This window comes from Acanthaster planci, linkage group LG12, assembly GCF_054643075.1.
Source record: "Acanthaster planci isolate LZ-2023a linkage group LG12, COTS_SCS, whole genome shotgun sequence".
NCBI classification, from domain to species: Eukaryota; Metazoa; Echinodermata; class Asteroidea; order Valvatida; family Acanthasteridae; genus Acanthaster; species Acanthaster planci.
The window spans coordinates 9,441,337-9,462,344 of NC_141788.1; the positions used below are offsets into that span (position 1 = coordinate 9,441,337).

Below are 21,008 nucleotides of genomic sequence, written 5' to 3' on the forward strand. Positions count from 1 at the left end.
AAATCGAGACAGTCAATTCAGAAAAAAATGCCGTTCCAAAAAATGACAAGATCCAATTCTTGTTTCCTTAAATTTCATTCGCTGTCAATGCGACTGCACTCTGCACCCAGGAATAACTGCAAAAATTAATTCGAAATGAAGTCAACCTTTGCAGAGTATAAATCATTCAGAACCAAAAAAAAGTGTCAGGAATCCTTGTATTTCTCTTTGTTCTGTTGTGACAATCTATTTTTTTCAAGGGGGGGAACAAGAGGGCGGAGTTACCGATTTTCTTCTTGTCCACCCCTTCGCACGTCAGCAACGTCTTGGCCAGCTGCAGGTGGCCGGCGATGATGATGTTGTCCGTCTGCAGGAAGCTGGACTCCTCCGAGTCGCAGGGCTCAAAGTTGTTGAGCCAGTCAATCTCGTCTGTGATCATGGACGTAGGGTTGATGTCCAGAAAGCGCTGGTCATCAACTGCAGGACCAAAACGTAAAGGCTTCTTTCACATTTTGAATCGATACTTCACGGTGTTACACATTACCAAGACAAATCATACACTGCTGTCAAATTCAAGTTCCAGCGAAATATTTAAGCAGAGTAACACTGCACCATTTGGAACAAAAATGGTCCATGCTACATTACATTAACCAATTTCAAGTTTGGCCTACCTGTTAATTGTTCTAGAAGTCGACACCTCAGCTCAAAGTACTGTGAACATTGCATAATTATCCTGTAAGACGAAAAAAAAAATTTCGAAAATGCGGTACACCATAAACATGCAAGAAATTAGTAGCTCCTTATGTTAAGATGTACCAGAGTATCTGTAAGGAATACATGACATGCTAACAAATTTTGAGAACTAATATTTGTTCACCAAGGTAAACAGTGGAAAATTACAAATCGATCTCAGTGCAACTACATGTATCGTTTCTAGCTACATTTTAATGAAAAATACTTCCACGACAGACGGAGTGCTTACAATTCAGTGTTTAGAAGTGACAATATTGTCAACTTACAAATGCACTATTCTCGACTATAGCATGAGGCAGAACAGCTGCCTTGATATTTGTCAGCAATGGGTCAAGCATACCTTTGGTTTGTTCCCCTGACGAGACAGCTCGACGTCCAGAGTGGCACGGGTACGCTCAGTAAAACCTGCAATGTAACCCAACACTAAAGCTGTACACTCGCAACGTGTTTCTGGTTTAGTTTCTTGAAACACGAGACAAGAACTTTCGGTCCAAGGTGCTTTGGGGGGCGAATGTAGCCTGGAAATCTTTCCTCCAACCGACTGCTGTTGTAGCGCACAATACTCATGAGTGCGCGTCTGTGTCTTTTGGCATTACGCTTGAGCAACAAAGTGTGGCCGTTCATATGCAAGACAACATTTACAGGAAGCTAAGAGAGAGGCTGGTCCCCTCTGAGGCAAATGCTTTGTGACATTGCGAATCCCTCCGACTGCCAATGTCATGTTGATGTGTCCAATTGTTTCCATGCCCACCCCCCCCAAACTGGCCCACTAAAGATGAGGGGACTGTGACTTCTGAAGTGACTCGATCCCCTCCCCTGGGGCAACATTAAATTGCCAATCTGCAACATACACAGCGGACACATGAGACTGACTGCCTTTCCATATGGCATGCCAACACTAACAAAGTGTTCATGAGCAACTCTATCCCCACCCTGGGGCTTGAAAAATACAACCAATCCCTTCCCCTGGGGCAAAATTTACATCAACTCCACATACACGGCTAGGGCACTCAACACCACTTCAATATTCCAGTGGCAAAAAAATTTGTAAGGGACCAAATTCTTCACCCTGGAGCTTGGCAGGACGTGAAAAAAAAACCTAAAAAAAGACCTCGAGCAGCAACGGGAAAGAGGGGGCAAGGCAGCTGATAGTCACCTGTAGCAGGAAGTGCCTGGGGTGGAGCGTGCGTATACTCTCCGGGTTAACCCCGGTCTCGCTGAGCGTGTGGAACTGCTCCATGGCGGCTGTGCGCACCTCGCTGTGGGGGCAGGCCAGGAGGATGTCGATGACAAAGTCGCTCATGGCTGGCATGTGGTAGAAAGACGCTGCGTGGGAAATGAAAACAGTTGATAGTCCTCGGCCTGAACTACTTGAATACTCGAGGGAAAAAGTTGCCCAAGAGCTTCAAATCGGCACAAAAAACACAAAAACTAACTAGCAACAGACTCGATGCAGTCAATATTTGTCATGTTTGTACATTTCGTCTTTCCTCACTGATTGGACGTGGTTTCTTTACAAAAATGGAAAGAGGACTGGCCTGGATGCGATTTTGGTAGGCATCGTCTGAAGTCACATCCACACCACCAAAATGCCATCGCCAGCCTGAATGTCATTTCCGGCAAAGTTGTCGTTTTTAGACGATGCCTGCCCAAATCACATTTTGTCTCCCATATCACAACCACCATCTCTCCAATTCGAGGGCAAATCCCATCCTACAGAGTCTGTGGCTTACAAAGGTTGTGGCTCCTGAGTTGCAGGCAGGCCACCAGCAGCTCCAGTGCCTCCCGCGCTATCATGGCATCCTTGGTGGAGACGTGGGTCGCTAACAGACAGACCCCGGCGTGGAGGCTCTGAACGTCGGCATCGCTGGACGAACTCCCTGCAGAACATCAACGAGGAACAAATGTGAAGGCACGGGGGGTGAGCCACGTCCAAATCTAATAGTCGAGGCTGGAAATAACACACTGGTCTATGGTAGCCACTGGCTGGTTGCTGTAGTAATTTCCCACTCAACATAGCCACAGCCATCGGTCTTGAACACAACGCCATCTGATTTTTTTTTATATACACTGAAACCTTTAATTCACAAGCTACGAGGGAAATGATTCACAGAGGCTTCACGAGAAATAGATTCCTCTTTTCAGGGTCAAAACAGAAATCTGAAAACAATTCCAGGACTTTCCAGGACTAAAATAAAATAAATAAATGAAACTTATTTGGCATTATCAACCTGAAAACTGCCACTGATTTCAGTGACTTTCTTTTCTCTTACAGGATTCCAGGAAATGCTATTTTCCCCCCAATTTTCCATGATTTTTCCATAAGTTTCCAGGACAACTTTATTCCATGATGTTCTATGACTGTGGGTACCCTGCTTACAAAGCTGGTTTTAACGACTCAATGTGCTGCTGAAATTATTATTACCCCTGCTCATCGAGCCTGTAAATTTTAAGTGCAGACGGGGTGGAGAGAGGCAAGTGACCTGCCCCAGGTCTCAACATGTGTAACCAAGTTCTGGATTTCAACCCCTGACTTCATCGGATGACAAAAATCCAACAACAACAGCAAGTTTAATGGACTCGATGAGCGCCAGCGAGACGAGTTTGTACCTGTGCTACTGTGACGGCTCCGCCTGTTGACGCCCATGGCAAACCCACCCCCAGGGTTCTCCTTGATCTGGTGGGCGGAGCTGGCGAGGCGGAGCTGGCCGGCGGCTGCCGCCCAGCAGACTCGCATCAGGCAGCCAATCATGGATGAAAAGTCTGACGTGCTCATCGTCTGGGTGGGTGGAGAAGAGAAACATCCAGTTAGTTTTATGAGGATTCTTCTTTATTTTTCAAACCGAATGAAAATCCTTTGTTTTGTTGCAAGTTGTGATACCGTTGTGGACTTACAATAAGGGACCATGATTGGCATAATGGTTCTTTCCTCGCCTTTCAGCTCTGCGGCCCGGGTTCAATTCCCATCTCAAACAACACTGTGAGGACATACCTGTAGGACAATAATGGCCTTCGATGTCCCCTCTCCATATGTGATGTCACCACAATGACACTATGAGGACATATTTGCAGGACCACAATAGTTTCTATATGCCCTCTTTGGTTGACAACGTCCCCACAATGATACTGTGAGGACATACCTGTATGACGGCAATGGCCTTGGAAGTCCCCTCTCGGTTGGCGACATCCCCGCTGGCCTCCACACTGGACATCCGCTCCACCAGGCTCATCTTGCGCGGCGAGGTTCCATAACTGGAAGACAGGGCCCCCGTGGCACTGTCGGCTGAGAGGTTTGCCTGGCCCTCGGTCAGCGACAGGTCACTCTCCATTTCAGCCGTAGTGGTCTCACCACAAAGGAGAAACCTGCCATCCAAAATGCCCCAAAAACTCAAGATATGCAAAATTCCAATTCTTCAAATCTCTTCCCCATTTGTCAACTCTACCATCCATTTCTTCTCAAATATCCTAACAGCCGACCTCACAATGATATATTGTTCCCACTTTTAGATATTTCTTTGTAAGAATGCCACTTCTTGAAAGCACTAGTGCTAAACTCCTAAGGCAGTTACTGGAAATCTCTAAAACAAATCAAATGCATTCAAGATTCCCAGTAAGATGTCAAAGACAAGGTTCAATCCTGTGTCACACTTTCCATAAAGATTTTTGCCCTCTGATCAACACTTCTTAAAGATCCCCCACTTTCTGTAAAACAAACTTTTACAGCATCAGAAAGTACGTCATTTCCTAGACTACATCCATCAGCATGTGTTTAGATCGCTTCATACAGCATACACTCCTTCACGACCTCCTCTACACCTTCTTAAGCATGTGCTCTGGCGACCAACCTGGCCAGGTGCAGGCAGATCATGTAGCAACCCCTCCGCGTCTCCTCGTCCAGGTCCTGGGGAATGGACTCCTTCTGCAGCACGCTGATCACAAGGCTCAGCCCGCCAGCACTGAGAAAGTTCTCCCGGAAGGTCTGGGCGCTGGCCTGCGTGGCCTTATCCTCTTGGAGGGAGGGCACCAGGCGACTGCTCAGGACCTTTGGGAGGTCGACGGAGGTGGGAACAGAAGTATGACAATACGGGTGATTCACAATAGCGCGCCACCAAGAGTTTGCAATGGGTTGGCCAATCACAACGTGCGAAATCTGTCGACCCTTTCCAAACGCATGTTTGGTCAACAGATTTCGCGCACTGTGATTTTTGCCAACGCGTTGCAAACTCTTGGTGGCGCACTATTGTGAAACAGCCGTATCGAAAACACTATCCTTGCAATAAAGATACTACCCCAGAATTAAATATGTGTTTGGCCAGTCTTAAATGAAGACCCATGCATAACTACCGTTGAGCCGGAAAGTCAAAACAAGTTTTTAAAAATTCCAATTTCCAATGATTTCGTATTACAATTTTCCTAAATTCTTTTCAAACACTGTCAACTTCGCAACCCCTATCCATTACTTCTTACTACAGAAAATGGTCCCATATTGGTGCTGGCCCAAGCGTGGAGCTGTTATTTTCATGCTGGGCTAACCCGCAATCCAGCACATCTAAAAAAAAAATTGAGACGGACCTACCTCAAGGTTATACAGTAGCCTGAACGCCGACATGCTCTGAGAGTTGGTTTTAAAGAGGGATTCCAGGGTGGCTTTGGAGGTCTCCTTCGGGGAGTTGAGACTGTCGCCCCAATCTACAGAGGTCCCTTCTGTCTGTTGATAGAAAACAAAGAACCATGGGCTAAACTGGTTGCCCTGAAAACACTCATTTCATTTAAATCCTGTGATTGGCACCAATGAGCAGGGCACCAATTTCAAAAAGATATAATTTCCGGGGCATTTAGACTGGTACACATTATTTTTCTGCTGAGCAAATGTTATCAGGGCTTAGCGAGAATTATCCAATCTTACCTGCCTACAGATAGAGTCGAGTGCTTCCTGGACTGTGGGATCGGTTGGGATAAGCATCAGCAAATTCCGCACTCTCTCTGTCAACCTGGAGCAACGACAAACAAATCCTTGGAATATTCATGATGACAACGCCCCTTGGGAATGAGAATGCGTCGTTCTATAACAGGAACAACCAGGAAGTGGAGCAAGATTAATCTTGTTTCTGTGGACTGATTTCAGACTCCAAGTCAAGTTGGAGCATCATGCAACACCTGGGTGCACCAGCTGAAAGTTGACAATGAAACAGGAGCACGACAGCCGTGGCAGTCTGCATCCGATCGCTTGATCGGGGGGGGGGCTCTACATCCCCCACAGTGGATCAGGTGAAAGATGACGATAATGAGGAATACAATTTCTCCACATTCAGCAAATCAATTCAAGCATGACAGTTGACTAACCGAAAAGTTGACGGCATCAGGTTGGCCTCGGGCTGCTGCTTAGAAATCCAATTTCTTTCCACTAAAACTAACCTGGATCCTTCCAGCTCCGCAAGCTGGTACAGCATCTCAAAGACTTGACCTCCTGTTGCCATGACAACACCCGGCAACGACCTCTCCAGATCGGTGATGTAGTTCTGTCTACCAGTGAACGGGATGCTCTGCAGAGCAAACAAAAAATAGATCCATTCACCTTTTTCTTTTGGGTTTAATTTACATCTGGTCGTCTCAAAATGTCCCTTTTTCATAAAAGTCTGTTTATAGTTAGAGCTCCATGAATTAGCAAATTTCCCTCAAAAATTAAATGATCACATTTTTACATTTCTCTAGCTGTACCCAAGGAGTCAAAGTGGCATAATGGTTCTTTCCTTGTCGACCACCTGTGTAAACCTGGGTTCGAATCCTGCCTAGGCCAACAAATGGGTTGTGTTCTCAGTCCCTACCTGATTCCTGCGGTTTTCCCAAGAATATTTGTCCTAGGTTTTCCTCCCGCCTCTAAAAACTAGGAAAACAGTTTATAACTGTTAGGGCTGTGTCCTGGTTTGCTAAAAAAGAGTACCTCATCAATTCTTGAGACAGATGTTCCAAACTGCTTGACGGTTAACAATTGTTGGTCTTCAAACTCTAATTGCCTCAGGAGCTTCGGGTACTTGTTGGACATCAGCTATGCCAGAAGGAATCAGACAAAACCAGTTTCAATATTTACATGTTTTTAAAACACACACTTTTGCAAGATTCAACTAAGGACAACCCCAGCGGAAATGTTACAGAAAGAGGTTTTCGTCTGGCAGAAGTATTCACAGGAACTTTTAATTTATCCTTACAACTGTCAAGAGACCCGAAGCTGAGAGCAACGTGAGGTAAAAATTTCCAGCATCGGGGACCAGAAAGTGATGACAGGTTGCAGTTCAGTTCACTGCCAAGAACTGAAAATAGCCCCTCATGCTTAGACATTACAACAGCCAGACAGTAGTCATTTTGTGACTTTGACAAGGCCAAGAATGAACAGGGTATACATGTAGAAGCTGTTGCTGGTGATGCCAACTGGGCTTTGTGATTGGACTCATTCACAAGTCGGCCACATTGAATTGAAAGTGCGGCTGATTTTTCTGTTTTGGGAATCCGAGAAAAAAAATGAAAGCAACAAATAAAAGATCATCACAAATTAATGTCATGCCGATGAATAACTCAGAATTTGTAATTAATTACATGTAAGCCACATACATGTATAAGAAAAAAGTAAGGCGTGGAACCAAAAATAGTCTGGCACCACCCAATTAACAGATTGCAGGTAACAAGACACAATCAAAACTGGCTTCAGGTCTATTCAAGCAATGCACGAGACAGAGCTGCCGTTTATGGCGGTGCAAATCCCAGTCTGTGGACCATTTCCTCCATTACCATCCTCTCGTTCGCAGCAATCTGGATGTTGTCGATGGTCGTCCGCATCCGCTGGGCTATCCGCTGCCGGACACTTTGCAACGTCTCATTCCCGTGGCCCTGTGAATGCAACACGAAGGAAAGTTCAAGGTTCTTTTCTAGGCGTATTTTACATGGATATTAAAGAAACGGTCCAAACCTTCATCAGTCCTCCAGTGAGCCAGAAATTAACAACCCTTTTTTTTTTGTTGGTGAAGTTTCAAGAGGCCAGTACGTCCACAGAAATGCTAGTGTTGGGTTCTACATTCCTCAGTCCTATTGGTTATGGAGAGTGCAAGTACAAGAACCAGGTAATCTTTCGAGTGGTTCATTCTATTAATTAAGGGTCCAAAAGTGTCACTTTTTTGTGTGCCTTTTACACCTGGTCTGCGTAAACTGACATGGAATTATCGCTGACATTGACTTCAGACTGTTTTTAATTGCTTGCAAGATAATTTGCATATAGTCACTCTTGGAAATTAGAGAATGGGTTTCAAACTTCTACAAAATCTTATGCCATGTCTGACAGGGACCTAGTAAAAAAAAGGACCCAAATTCATAGAACAACTCAAGTATTTAGCATGAACGGCTGGGTGCTTGTAGAAACCCTAAAATGCAAGGAAACAAGCACAATCAATGTTTCCATGCATTCAAACTACCAAAATTGTCTTAAACAGAAATACTTATTAACAACCTTGGCACATAAGCAAGAAAGACATTCCATGTAACTCAGTGTTTCATTTCATAATTCAGGCCTCAAATTTCACTGCGGCCACTGTAGCCATGGCGGTCGTTGCCTTTTCATTTAGCCGCGGTGCCTTGAAAATGGCACTCTGTCCGCGGCCAAAAATGGCCGTGTGCCCCTTTCATCTCGGCCGTGGTGCCCCCTGAAACTGTATTTTATTTCCCGTAAGTTGCCGATCTTAAATCCACGCAAAGAATTAGTTTTGTGGTGCGGCCGAACGACGGACAATCGTCTTAGTGCTACAAGCTCCACAAAATTCACTTCACGCAAAGTCGCGTCCATTCCATAATGGTCATGCTGTACAGCCTGGATTTATCATCAATCGTATCTAGCGGGTTTTTTGACTCCAGAATAATTGGTCCCAAACAGTGTTTGGCCTTGGTGCCTTTCCTTTATCCAAAAAATGGCCTCGTTGCCCATGCTTTTGGCCCCGGTGCCCCTTAAAATGTCCACCTGAGGCCAAAATGGCAGTGCCCAAAAATCATTGAAATTTGAGGCCTGATAATTTCCCCATAAAAACCTTCAGAACCTTTCTTTTGTTTGTCTATTATATAATTACAAAGTAATCTGTGTAAGCAGTTTAAAATGCCTTGTTCCATAATTTATCACCAATTCAGGACACTGATAGGGCAATCTGTACCCTGTTCAGACGCACAGTCCTACAATTTTTTGGGGACTGGAAATATTTCACAAAATTTGAATCAAGCAATACTTGTTGCACTATTTCTCAAATAAATTTAAAAAATCAGTACCTATCATATGAAGTTCACAGCACTATCTTTCTTTCTGATAATGTCAAAACTTGTCCCTTTCAGTTCAGAAGTTTCGGCTTTTACTTAAAAGTTTTTAGCCCACTCCCCCACATTCAGCTTCAACTTATGCCAGCTAAACTTAAGAAGAATTTAGTCTCAGAGTCAGGGCCAAGTCAAAACCAGCCATGACTTCACTGGCCAGAACCACTCTAAAGCACCATCAGGTTTTCTGAATTGACCAGCAAATCGCTACAGAGATGTACATTATATTACAGATGCTAACAGGTTGCACTGGGTAATGGGAACTCACCACGAGGATGAAGTCATACTTGGGTGAGTCGCAGACAACCTGCATGGTGATGGGCTGTCCCTGGTAGGAAGCGCCGTGGGGCAGGATGGTGCGGGGTGCCAGGTGTTGGTCCTCCACCGTGGTGATGTAGGTCTCCGCCAGCTTGAGCAGTCGCTCGATCACCAACAACTTGGCCGCCCTGGCAAAAAGTGCCAAAAGAAGTAGAGAAACCGTGTTATTTTGTCGTATCCAACAGATGAAAAGGGTTGTGACTTAATAAGAAAGAAATGCATTGAATAACTAATGCTTGCACTGTCCCACAATGCCCTGCATGTTACTTTCTGTTGTGCCAAAAGCTACATTAGCCCCGTACAGTTTTCATCGATTCATGCAGTCGTGTCTATCACGAGTCCCTCAACTAGTCCACTGACAACTCCCCTCATAAGATCGGTCACGACAAACAGGACAAACAGTGACGAAGGAATACTTCTGTCACAGTTGATTTGCATAGCTTGTGACGGATAGACTTGGCTTCAGACTGGTGGACGTGGAGGGGACCAGCAGAGATTTGGGACTGACTCAACTACACATACAACACACTGATTCATTTGTGAATAAATACAAAGTAATTAAAATCCCAAATTGCTTCAATTGTTTTGTTTTAAAAACTCAGAAATGCAGGAGTACCAGTAAAACGCCAGGATGTGACAGGCTCACACAGGTGTCCTACAACTCAGCAGTGCTATACAGCAAAACCCCAAGATTAGCTCCAAGACTCCTAATTATTCAACAGTGGCAACCGCAAGTCAGTTTGTGAGCAGTACCATACTAAAAACCAAAGATCGTAAAGCGCCGAAGGCGCAAGATGGATAACTCTGCCCAAAGGGTGTATTCACCATGGGCACCATTTGAGCAAGCGATACGCCTGTGTGGTTCGCGGTAATGCACAGGTGCACCAGGTGTACGTGCTGCGACGCCCGCACCTGCACCTGTGCATTAATGTGCACTGCGCAGGCGTATCATTTGCTGAAATGATGCCCATGCGATTACTATGTTTTACGTATATTCATGCTGCTACGCGGCGCTATACGATCTTTGCTAAAAACCTCCACAACAGACAAGTTTTACATTGTTACTGAATGCGGGTAATTTACACGGTTACTGCATGAGTAAGATACTTCATTCCAAGCCAGCTGGAGAAAGATTGGTTGACTTTTCCTGTTAAACAGCCGGCGATACCTGTTATTTCAAAATCTGCCATCCTTCTAGAGCACGTGATGGTGACGTCATTATGCAAGACGTGTGAAACAATAAGTGCACCTGTATATGCATTATAATCAGGTGCGGTCTGGGGAGTACATTACTGTATGTGTACTGTAGAATTTACATATATACTCGTGTGGGCTGCACTCAGCGAAAAAAGTGCGCCATGACATCAACATGTGACAATAATATTCTATTATCGTTATCCTTCAGACAGTGTTGTAGTCGAGTACTTTCCAAGTACCAACCTTCTCCGCAAAATACTGAACTGGGTAAGAGGGAATAAAGCCAGAGTGCACAGGCATTTGATGGTAAATGTACAAAGGTAAGATTACAAAATAAATGTTAGACTTCAGACACTCCCAGTTGTGTAAAATTTAAGTTTTAAGGAGAAAAGTACTCGGCCGAGTACTTTCCGAGTACTTTTGTCCTAAAAAGTTAATTTTAATCAAACAGTGATGGTCTGAAGCAAAGATCGTATAGCGCCGCGAAGTGGCACAAGATGGCGAACATCGCCGTGAATACACGTAAAACGTTGTAATCGCATGGCCGCCATTTGAGCAAGTGATACGTCTGCGCAATGCGCATTAATACACAGGCGCTGCGGCAGGCAAGTGCACCTGTTGAGCCTCCACCCAAGCATTACTGTAAACTGCCCAGGCGTATCGCTTGCTCAAATGGCGCCCATGGTGATTACACCTTTTGGGCAGAGTTATCCATCTTGCACCTTCGGCGCCATACGATCTTTGGTCTGGAGTCATTATGTTGCTTTGTAATCTTACCTTTATGCATGTACCATCAAATGCCGATGTACTTCAGCTTTGTTCCCTCCTAACTAGTTAAATTTTTGGTAGAGAACTTGGTTCTTAAAAAGTACTCGACTACATCACTGCCTTCTGTGATCTTCAGTGATTATGATGAGTTCTCGACATGAACCACAGGCAGGCTTTGAAAACCCAGCTCTGGACTTCTAAAATACGCCAGCTCCTATTTAATGTTAGAATGTTAGCTTGAGCCACTGTCTTGAGCCACCTTGGGCCAAATTTATATAAAGCAGGCTAGTGCTCTGAGAGAATAACACCACTTTCTCATGGAGAGAAATTTAGATTGGGGAGAGAAATTAACCAGAGTGGGATTTGAACCTGGGACCTCTGCAGCGCAGCATCAGTGCTTTTAAATACCAACCGAGCTCTCCAGCCCTACATTAGCATTTTAAAATGGTCAATCTTTGCTCAAAAGGTGCATGGCAGAAGCCATAAACAAGTATGCGCCATACGGCCACGGACCACAACTAAATTCACAATGCTGACCACATCAGCAAGGCTGCAACCCTGGGAAACGGCAGCATGAGAGCACTCAAACAGGGCAAGGTTTTCCCACACCTTGTACATATATACAGGTAAAGAATTCTTAACAGTCAAGACCAGTCGACTGATTGACTAAAAGCATTTATGGCTCCAATGTGCATGTTTGTAAAGAAGGGTTTAGTAATCTGAGCACCACAAGATTCATTGGAGAGCTTTTGCATTGGTCAATCTGTCTCTTTGGGCAGAGGTGATTTGAGGGAAGAGGTACTCTCTCAAAAACAAAGGTATAATGGTTTCCATGCCAAGAAGAAGTTAAAACAAGGGGCAGAGAGTTTGTTTTTTGGGGACCATGAACAACAGAGGACACTGAGGTCTGTGATTGACAACTGTGTACAAAACACATTGGAAGTCTTCCAAAAAAGTTAAAGAACAAAAGAGGAACAATAGGAGGTCCCCAATTGCAGGCAAATACACACTTGAGTTGGGTTTGTGGGCAACGGATCAAATGAGGAATTCTGGGCAGGGCTTCACTAGGTTAAGGGGACAATTTCTTTTGTGAAGCAAATTAGGACCAAGTTGCGGGGGCATTTCTCTGACCCCATAACATTTTTGGAGGCCGGAGAACGGCTGCAATATGTGTGCATTTGTCCCCGCAACTACGGAACAAGTACAAGTGTGCATGCAAGTGAGTCTGTGCAATCTACCCCAAGAGGTGAGGAAAGACCCATCACTTGTGCAAATAGCCAACTTTCGACAGAATGCGCACAAACCAATTTCAGTAGAGCACGGGCGCACAGCCATAATGACGACGTGTCTTGCAACTACATGCACCATTCGTCTTTGTGTATGTCTACAGCTGAGGCTGCAGGTGTGCAGACATGTTGAATTGACATGTACCGCACAACAGTCAGAAATGTGTGTGGTACCGGTCCTTCCAAAGACATGAGTCGAGTCGACCGACGATCGTTTTTCCATGCTTTGGTAATGGAGGTTATTGGACCTTGTAACTGCAATGGTGAATGAGGCAACTAAGTGGTGAAAGTGGAAGGTTTTTGTCTTCAACTTCTGAAGTTGTCTGTCCTTTCTTAAACTTACAATCACACCCCAAAAAATGTAAACAAATTTTAGTCAACCGGGATCTCTCCCCTAGTGAGGGATTAGAATCCTATGGAAACCTATGTGAGGTACATGTATCATAGGACATGCAACGAGAGGTGCTGTCAATTTCTGTTGTCAAATTGTTTCTCTGAAGAGGTCAAATTGTGTGACCGATCAGACCAAACGTGGAAACCACTTTGGTATAGAAGGAAACACAAAGCCACTCACGAGTGTACACACACAACAGCAATACAGATAACCCAAAAAGATGCAACATTTATCTGCATCTCTCAACATCTATGTTGCACAATTGTTGCCCTCCCTAAAAAACCCCAAACACTTTCTTCAACAGTGGCAAAATGTCAAAGAACTTTGTCACAACACCGTCAAAATTTGGCACAATCTGACACTGGCAAAACAGCCATTGATGTCGAAAAAGTCCACAAGACACAAAACGCCGCAAAAATACACCCGACAACACAGCACGCCCATGTACAACACATGTACCCACTCAAAAGAGCAGTCGCCATGTTCACTAGGCAACAACTTTTGCACAAGGGAAAGTTGGGAAAGTGGAAATGAGAAAAGGAAGGGTTAAAAAGCAACTGTTACCCAGGCAACAAGCCAACACTCTATGTCATTTTTTTGGTGGCATTTGAGTTTTCCTTTTTGGAACTTGTCTCTTACCTTGGATAACTCGGCATTAGATGACATGATGATTGCTCTCTTGAGTGTACAACAGAGGAAAACAGAGGTGGAGTTTTTAAAATGAGTTCAGTGCTACAACAAGTGGGCAAGGCGGAGTGGGGATTGTGGCTTTGGACTTTTGGGGGTAAAAAATATAGTTTTTACATCATGAGTGCAGCAACAATAACAAGCAGAAAGTGGTGCAGAAGATTTTCACTGAGTCACACTAATTTTTTTACAGAGCCACAATAAGTTATCGGATTGCACGTAAACGGAACAATTTGAACTCCTCAGACTAAAGACACTGTTGCTATACCTCATGATTTGGGACAAGCTTTTGCATAGCGACCATCATTTCTGAACTGACTGGTCCTTATTATCCATTGAGAACAGTGTATTGGTGCAAGGTGTCTCTTATGTGACTAAGCAAAACCTTCCCCTGAATCATGAGGCATAACAACAACGTCTTTAGTATGGAGAATTCAAACTGTTATGTTCATGTGAATGTAATTAACTCAGTGTACCAGATTTTATTCAAATTTAACTCCCATAAGGCTTATTTATCCAGCAGGAACAACACTGCGGCGTAAAACTTTTACAAGTTTACAATAAAGAGCCTCGTGGGAAGAATGCTTCCCTGGCATTCTGGCTGTCGGTGCTGTGCTACATTGGGCAACCTCGCACAGAGCCTTGTGGGAAGAATGCTTCCCTGGCATTCTGGCTGTCGGTGCTGTGCTACATTGGGGAACCTCGCACAGAGCCTCGTGGGAAGAATGCTTCCCTGGCATTCTGGCTGTCGGTGCTGTGCTACATTGGGGAACCTCGCACAGAGCCTTGTGGGAAGAATGGTTCCCGGGCATTCTGGCTGTCGGTGTTGTGCTACATTGGGCAACCTCGCACAGAGCCTTGTGGGAAGAATGCTTCCCTGGCATTCTGGCTGTCGGTGCTGTGCTACATTGGGCAACCTCACACAGAGCCTTGTGGGAAGAATGCTTCCCTGGCATTCTGGCTGTCGGTGCTGTGCTACATTGTGCAACCTCGCACAGAGCCTTGTGGTTAGAACGGTTCCCTGGCATTCTGGATGTCGGTGCTGTGCTACATTGGGTAACTTCCACAGAGCCTTGGGGAAGAATGGTTCCCTGGCATTCTGGCTGTCGGTGCTGTGCTACATTGGGCAACCTTGCACAGAGCCTTGTGGGAAGAATGGTTCCCTGGCATTCTGGCTGTCGGTGCTGTGCCACATTGGGTAACTTCCACAGAGCCTAATGGGAAAAATGGTTCCCTGGCATTCTGGCTGTCGGTGCTGTGCTACATTGGGTAACTTCCACAGAGCCTAATGGGAAAAATGGTTCCCTGGCATTCTGGCTGTCGGTGCTGTGCCACATTGGGTAACTTCCACAGAGCCTAATGGGAAAAATGGTTCCCTGGCATTCTGGCTGTCGGTGCTGTGCCACATTGGGTAACTTCCACAGAGCCTAATGGGAAAAATGGTTCCCTGGCATTCTGGATGTCGGTGCTGTGCTACATTGGGTAACTTCCACAGAGCCTTGGGGAAGAATGGTTCCCTGGCATTCTGGCTGTCGGTGCTGTGCTACATTGAACAACCTCGCACAGAGCCTTGACGTTCTGTTGCTATTAAACATGTCCAAGTGAAAATGCACCCACAGAAAAGGAGGCTTACAGTGAGTTGTGGTACGTTTCCACGATGGCACAGAAGAAACATCTAATGGGAATATGGCTTTATGGATTTTGTAGGATTATGGAATGCAGAGCCTGTAACCAATGCTACTTTATAGGAGTGTGACTCTCTGGTAAGTGAAAGAATGCATTAATATGTCACTGACTTGCCACACCTTTGGGAAGGACTCTAGCAAAAATTCCAAGGTTAGGATTTAAGTGAGCTAAAGCCCTGGATTATCAGATGAGTAAGATAAGTACGAGCATCAAGTTTGTGTTCTTCCTAAAACCAGAATCACAAACTGTTTAGATTTTTGCATCAGAAAATTCCAGGGTAATTCGGGAAGACTTTTCATTTAGTTCAAATTTTTATCCACTCCCTGAAGAAGATACCCTCCTTAAGAAGAGAAAAGAGAAAAATGCGGTGGGTATCATTTCATCAGATGCGGTGCGGCACACAAGCAGATGACTGTACATTCCAAAAGAAATAAGCAGTCTGTGCTCAGTGCGGCCTGCATGAAGTGCATATGAACCTGAGATGTACAGTGGAATGTCGCTATACCAATCACCGCTATACCGAACATTCGGCTGTACCAAACATCGTCCTTGGCTCCCAATATTTTGTGCACAAAACCTACCGAACATTATGTACTTGCAAACCAACCGAGATTCGCCACAGCATGCATCAGAGATTGATCCTGAGCGGTAGCTTTCCGAATTTTGGGATAAACTAAATAGCAACTTTGTACCTCAAGACTTAATAAAAATAATTAACAGATATATTTCTAGAAACCTAAAACATGAATGCAATTTGGAAAATCCTGACATCAGGGCATCAATTAAGGCTTTAATGAATCAATGGCGTGCAGCAGCTCACCTCAACGGGCTGGGTATGGCGGCGACCCCCGGCACGGTGGCGGCGGTCAGCGTCTTGGTCGCCTGGGATATGGCAAAGGCCACGGCCGTGCCTCCTATCGTGATAGTTGCCTGCTCCAGCCGCTGGTAGCATTGAGCTATGAAGCTCTTGTGAAGAGCCACAGGATCCTAAGAGTAAAGGGAAGAATGTCAAATGATCACAGGGTGCCAAAAATAACACTTATGGGGGGGTAAAAATTAGTATTACAAGATGTACTTTGCGTTGGGGGATACGTTTCATCTGACTCGGACCGGCCAGCCGCCCCGGCAAGCTCAGTGGTCGAGTGGTTAAGATGTCTGCACTAGTAAGTGGGAGGTTGCGGGTTCGAGTCCCACCCCGGTGAGCTTGTGAAGTTTTTTGCAAGCTGAGTATTAGTGTTAATATATATTAAACCTCTTATTAAAAACTTAGTATCACAATACCCAGCTCTAAATACACTGACCCAAAAACTACACTATCCGCCCCGAGTTGAAGTGCACCCCCAGGAGACAAAAGAAAGACAGATGGCAGTAAGTTTTCCAAGCTGGATCTTGCATGCATCCTGCGTGTACGAAAAGGCCATACATTCAGTAATAATTCATTATGCGTACCCAGCATGCTCCGTGTCAAACGCGCCACTGACCCAATTATAAATGTGCACCTATGCGGTGAGTACTTAGAAAACAAGCCGGAACGGATACCAGAATATATCTGTGGACAGGAACTTTGTTCCCTTATGCTGACGTATACTGGAACATTCGAACTTTATGCATAAGTAGTGTGATTGTAAGGGAAAACCCTAATAGAGGGATTTCACATTAGCTCCATCTGCGCATATCTGCATCGAAACCGCGGCTCTTTGTGTTGGAACTTCGTCGTGCACGCCCGCAGAGTCGACACAGTACATGGTTCGGTTCGTAAGTGTGATACACAACCATCGCAGGTATGTTAGTCCGCGGTAAATTGCCGTTATTTTTTCTTTTGATCTTACGTGTTGAGTCATTCTGAAAGACTCTTTCACAAAAAGTTGAAGCCTGGAAAGTCTTAATTTAACATTCCTTTATGTATTTTGTGTCTTGACTCCTTACTTTCCATCGTCTGATCGTATTAAGAATTGAAGCTGACACATACAGCCTCGTTTTCAAACATGAAAGTGCGCAGATTGACGCTAAAAGCATCGTATTGGGATCCCTCTATGTGAAAAAAATTGACATTCCTGACAAAAAGCTAAGCAATATTGACCACTGTATATAACCAACTGTGTGCATTGGGAAAAATATATTACAAATTTAGGGAACAGAATTCGGAAACCGTTATCTCCATGAAGAAGGTCTATTTCATGGAGTTTCTGTACTTAGAAATTTGTTGAGCACATAAAATCCCTGCTTATCAAGACAGGCAAGACCGATCAAAATGTCATACAAGTGTACACAATTTGAGACCGGTTCCTGGCTGATTTTTGCTGAACACATATTAAAATCTGCTTAGCAATTTTTTTTGTGGGGCGAGCGGCAATTGTGGCCGAGGTTTTTTTCAGTCCACTAACAGCTTACCTTCTTGAGCTTGCGTGACAGGTTGGTGTAGCACATTTTCATTAGCTGCTTGATGGCCTGATCGGCGATCTCCTCGCATGGCGTCTCCAGGGCAATCTGCCACATGAAGTCCAAGCCGTACAGGTCCAACTTTTCAACCACCTCCAGGGGGGAATAAGTAGAAGTGAATTCATTCTACAACAGACCTTTATCACCATGCTGCCATGTTTGTCTTGTTCCCTATGGATCCACTGGCAATAGCAATACAACTTCACATGCTGAAAAAATGGAACAGACTATTTTTCCTTCCAGCCTCAGTTTGGTTACATTGCTTTGAATGGTAGAAAAGCAAGATGGCTGCAGAATGATGGAGGTCTATGCCCAGCATGGTATCCTGGGTAAAATTCCAAACACGTCATTACTCAATGGACCCTAGGCCTCCCAGATTCTCAACAGACCTCCAGAAGGTTTCAGAGGATTTGGCAGGACTGAGAAAGGCACATCCCAGCTTCTTTTATCTTATGAGGGACTTGAAGCCCTTGGAAGGTTTGAGTACCAAGAAAACACTACTGTGCTTCTGCAATGTGAAGGATTTCATGGGACTGAGGAAGGCATCTATGAGAATATGAAGGGAATAGGCCTTGTTCATACTTGGTGCTAATGCAAACAAAAACTCAATTGTGAGATATCCCAGAATCTTAAACTTGAGCGAAGGTGAGTACAAAAGGCAAGAAACAGAAACAAGTTTGTCTCAAGCTGACAAGGTAGGTTGTTCCCCAGATAACGCCTATACCCATTTGCACTATTGGGTGGAGAGAGGCAAATAAAGGTAAAGTGGCCTGCCCAAGAACATAGCCAGTGGCCAGCAGCTGGTCTGGCATGCAATTTGAGCCCTGTTCCCGTCTGAATGACGAGTTCAGATGTCCGGTATGATGCATCCAACGTGGGAGAGAGTTTGCTACAATTCAGACCAACTCACCAGACCTGTGGCCATCTTCTTCAGGGCATCGCTGTTGATGTTGACAGTCTCAAAGTAGGTCTTGACGCACTCGAAGCCCGTCGGGGAAAGAGTGGTAGGGTCCAGCTTCAGAAGCTTCTCCTTGAACAGCTGCATCTGGGTGTCCTGCTCCAGGTCGGTTAGGCCGACACGGAACCACTCAAAACACGTCTGACAGAGAAAGCAATGCATGGATTTTCAACTTTGACACTAAGCTCTCACACGTTTTAAAGTCCACTTGTTACTCAAAAGTACGGTTGAGAAATTGGTTAAATCAGGGTGGCTCAGTGCGAATATGCCTTCAGAGCTTTTTCAAAGCAAAAAAACTGTTTAATGAATATTTAAATGAATCTTCTGCAAGTTCTGATCGTCAACATGAACAAGTAAAGTACCTTTTCTTAAAGAATTTGCGGCAGAACCATGATACACTATTACAAGCAAGTTACAAACTCACTGGCAAAGAGACAGCCTGGTGGGAAGGTTTTTAAGTGGGCTCTTCCCTTTCATATCAAAGTTGCAGGAACCAGAGCTTGAGATAAATTCCGGGAATGTCAATTAAACTGTTAAAGGATGGCTCACTGTTTGATCCCTGTTGCAGAAATCTGATCGAATGTGCTAAATTATTTTATGCCGTTACCTCCTGGTCTAATTCGCAGGCGTCCGGGTTGGCCACAAGACAGTCCCATATCTCCCTGGAACGGTGCCAGTGGAGGTAGAGCGCCCCCTCTTGGAGAATGAAAGCCAGGAATCGCAGGTGGACATCGACGTACTGTCGGAACAAAAAGACGACAAGGGTGGATATCTCGGACAGAGAAAAGGACACACAACTATTAGTTGAGGAGGCACTGAGTGTGAGAGTGTCACCTCCGAGCAAATGTGGTGTCACCATGGCAATAGTTCCTAGATCTGGATGCCAGATATGCGCATTCACAATGCATGCTTCTCGCCATTCCAACTGCTGTATGTTGCGCTGAGCAAGATTTCGAGCCACAAAATAAAACCCTTCAGCATTTGCGACCGAGGAATGTGAGGTCGAGTGGGCAGAAAGTGAAAATTTGTCCAAATGGTCGTTTCTCTCACCTCTTCATGCGTGTAGCGGCCGTCGATTGACACCTGGGGCCCCAGCGGCTTGCCTTCCAGTGCGGTGACGGCCATCTTGTGATATTTCAAGAGGCTCTGAGTGGTCAGCTTGATAATGTCATAGTTCTTGTTAAGCTCTTGAGGCAAACCCTACAGGCCACCAAAAAAGAAACAACAACTGAACATCTGGATGATACCACACACATAGAACCATCTGTTACTGAGGGAATACATATGAGCCTGACCAGTCTCAAACATACATCTAAGACCAGCTCAGGAGAATGGACGCGACTAATGCCCAAGCAGCAGGTGAGGGCATGATCGGCATTCGGTCTCCTGAGCCGATCTTAAACGTTAGTTTAAGACCAGCCAAGCACATCTTTATTCTTATTCAGAAATACCTTCTTAGTCAGAGAGTCAAAAGAAGTCAATATTTGATGGAATATCCAGTGATTTGTTTGAGCATTTTACTCTAATTTTCCTGAACACCCCTGTCCATTTTTTGGAATATTCCTTTTGCAAGTTGTCCAATTGGCGCCTGCATGGTGAGCCATGTGCACATTGACTCTTAACCCATCAGAATCGATGAAATTGTCTTGTATCCAGGTGCCACCATGTGATTTACGCAGCGGGCATTATCACTTCTCAGAGGGCATTATTAAATGTTAATATACAGTCAAGTTGCACGTTGTTGAATAGGGAGACTGTCTGAGGTATTTTTGAATAAGCTTTTAACTCTTTTTAGAGCCAAAAATAACAGACTGGTCTGAGGAGGAAAATGATATCTTCCAAACCACTCAATTCAGAGTAAATTAATACTAGTAATTAATAAGCTAATTAGCTTAATGCCAAATACTTTAATATACAACAATGAATCAGGAACCAGAAGGCTATTTAGGACATCAAAATTCAAACATTCCAGCACTGAAGTTCCCCCCCATGGGGGGAATACCACAGTCTTGTCATGAATATGGAAATTCACATTAGCATAAAACAAAAGACATATGGGTAATTCCAGAAATTAGGGGTCCAAAAGTGTGACATTTTCGTGTCCCTGTTACATCTGACCTTTGTTATTTGACATGGAAATATCACTGGAATTGATTTCAAACTATTACTATTTGTTAGACAGGTAATTTGCATTAATTCATCC

The 21,008-nt window shown here is 44.6% G+C and overlaps 1 protein-coding gene across 2 annotated transcripts in view; it reads right to left on the reverse strand.

Annotated features, from left to right (window-relative positions):
- Positions 1 to 21,008, reverse strand: part of LOC110985137 (ubiquitin carboxyl-terminal hydrolase 24-like) — a 66,195-nt gene that overhangs the window by 22,369 nt on the left and 22,818 nt on the right. The window contains exons 13-32 of one of the 2 annotated variants that reach the window (XM_022245933.2): positions 19,856 to 20,005; positions 19,413 to 19,544; positions 18,758 to 18,946; positions 17,800 to 17,940; positions 16,229 to 16,395; positions 13,675 to 13,713; positions 9,341 to 9,518; positions 7,516 to 7,614; positions 6,674 to 6,778; positions 6,148 to 6,275; positions 5,639 to 5,723; positions 5,309 to 5,440; positions 4,578 to 4,774; positions 3,873 to 4,095; positions 3,343 to 3,511; positions 2,466 to 2,612; positions 1,889 to 2,058; positions 1,073 to 1,137; positions 651 to 712; positions 265 to 456 (exon numbers count right to left, since the gene is read on the reverse strand). In XM_022245933.2, the coding sequence (XP_022101625.2) occupies positions 265 to 456; positions 651 to 712; positions 1,073 to 1,137; positions 1,889 to 2,058; positions 2,466 to 2,612; positions 3,343 to 3,511; positions 3,873 to 4,095; positions 4,578 to 4,774; positions 5,309 to 5,440; positions 5,639 to 5,723; positions 6,148 to 6,275; positions 6,674 to 6,778; positions 7,516 to 7,614; positions 9,341 to 9,518; positions 13,675 to 13,713; positions 16,229 to 16,395; positions 17,800 to 17,940; positions 18,758 to 18,946; positions 19,413 to 19,544; positions 19,856 to 20,005 (2,770 nt within the window). The remainder of the gene's footprint in view (positions 1 to 264; positions 457 to 650; positions 713 to 1,072; positions 1,138 to 1,888; positions 2,059 to 2,465; positions 2,613 to 3,342; positions 3,512 to 3,872; positions 4,096 to 4,577; positions 4,775 to 5,308; positions 5,441 to 5,638; positions 5,724 to 6,147; positions 6,276 to 6,673; positions 6,779 to 7,515; positions 7,615 to 9,340; positions 9,519 to 13,674; positions 13,714 to 16,228; positions 16,396 to 17,799; positions 17,941 to 18,757; positions 18,947 to 19,412; positions 19,545 to 19,855; positions 20,006 to 21,008) is intronic. The other variant, XM_022245934.2, reaches the window with a different exon arrangement.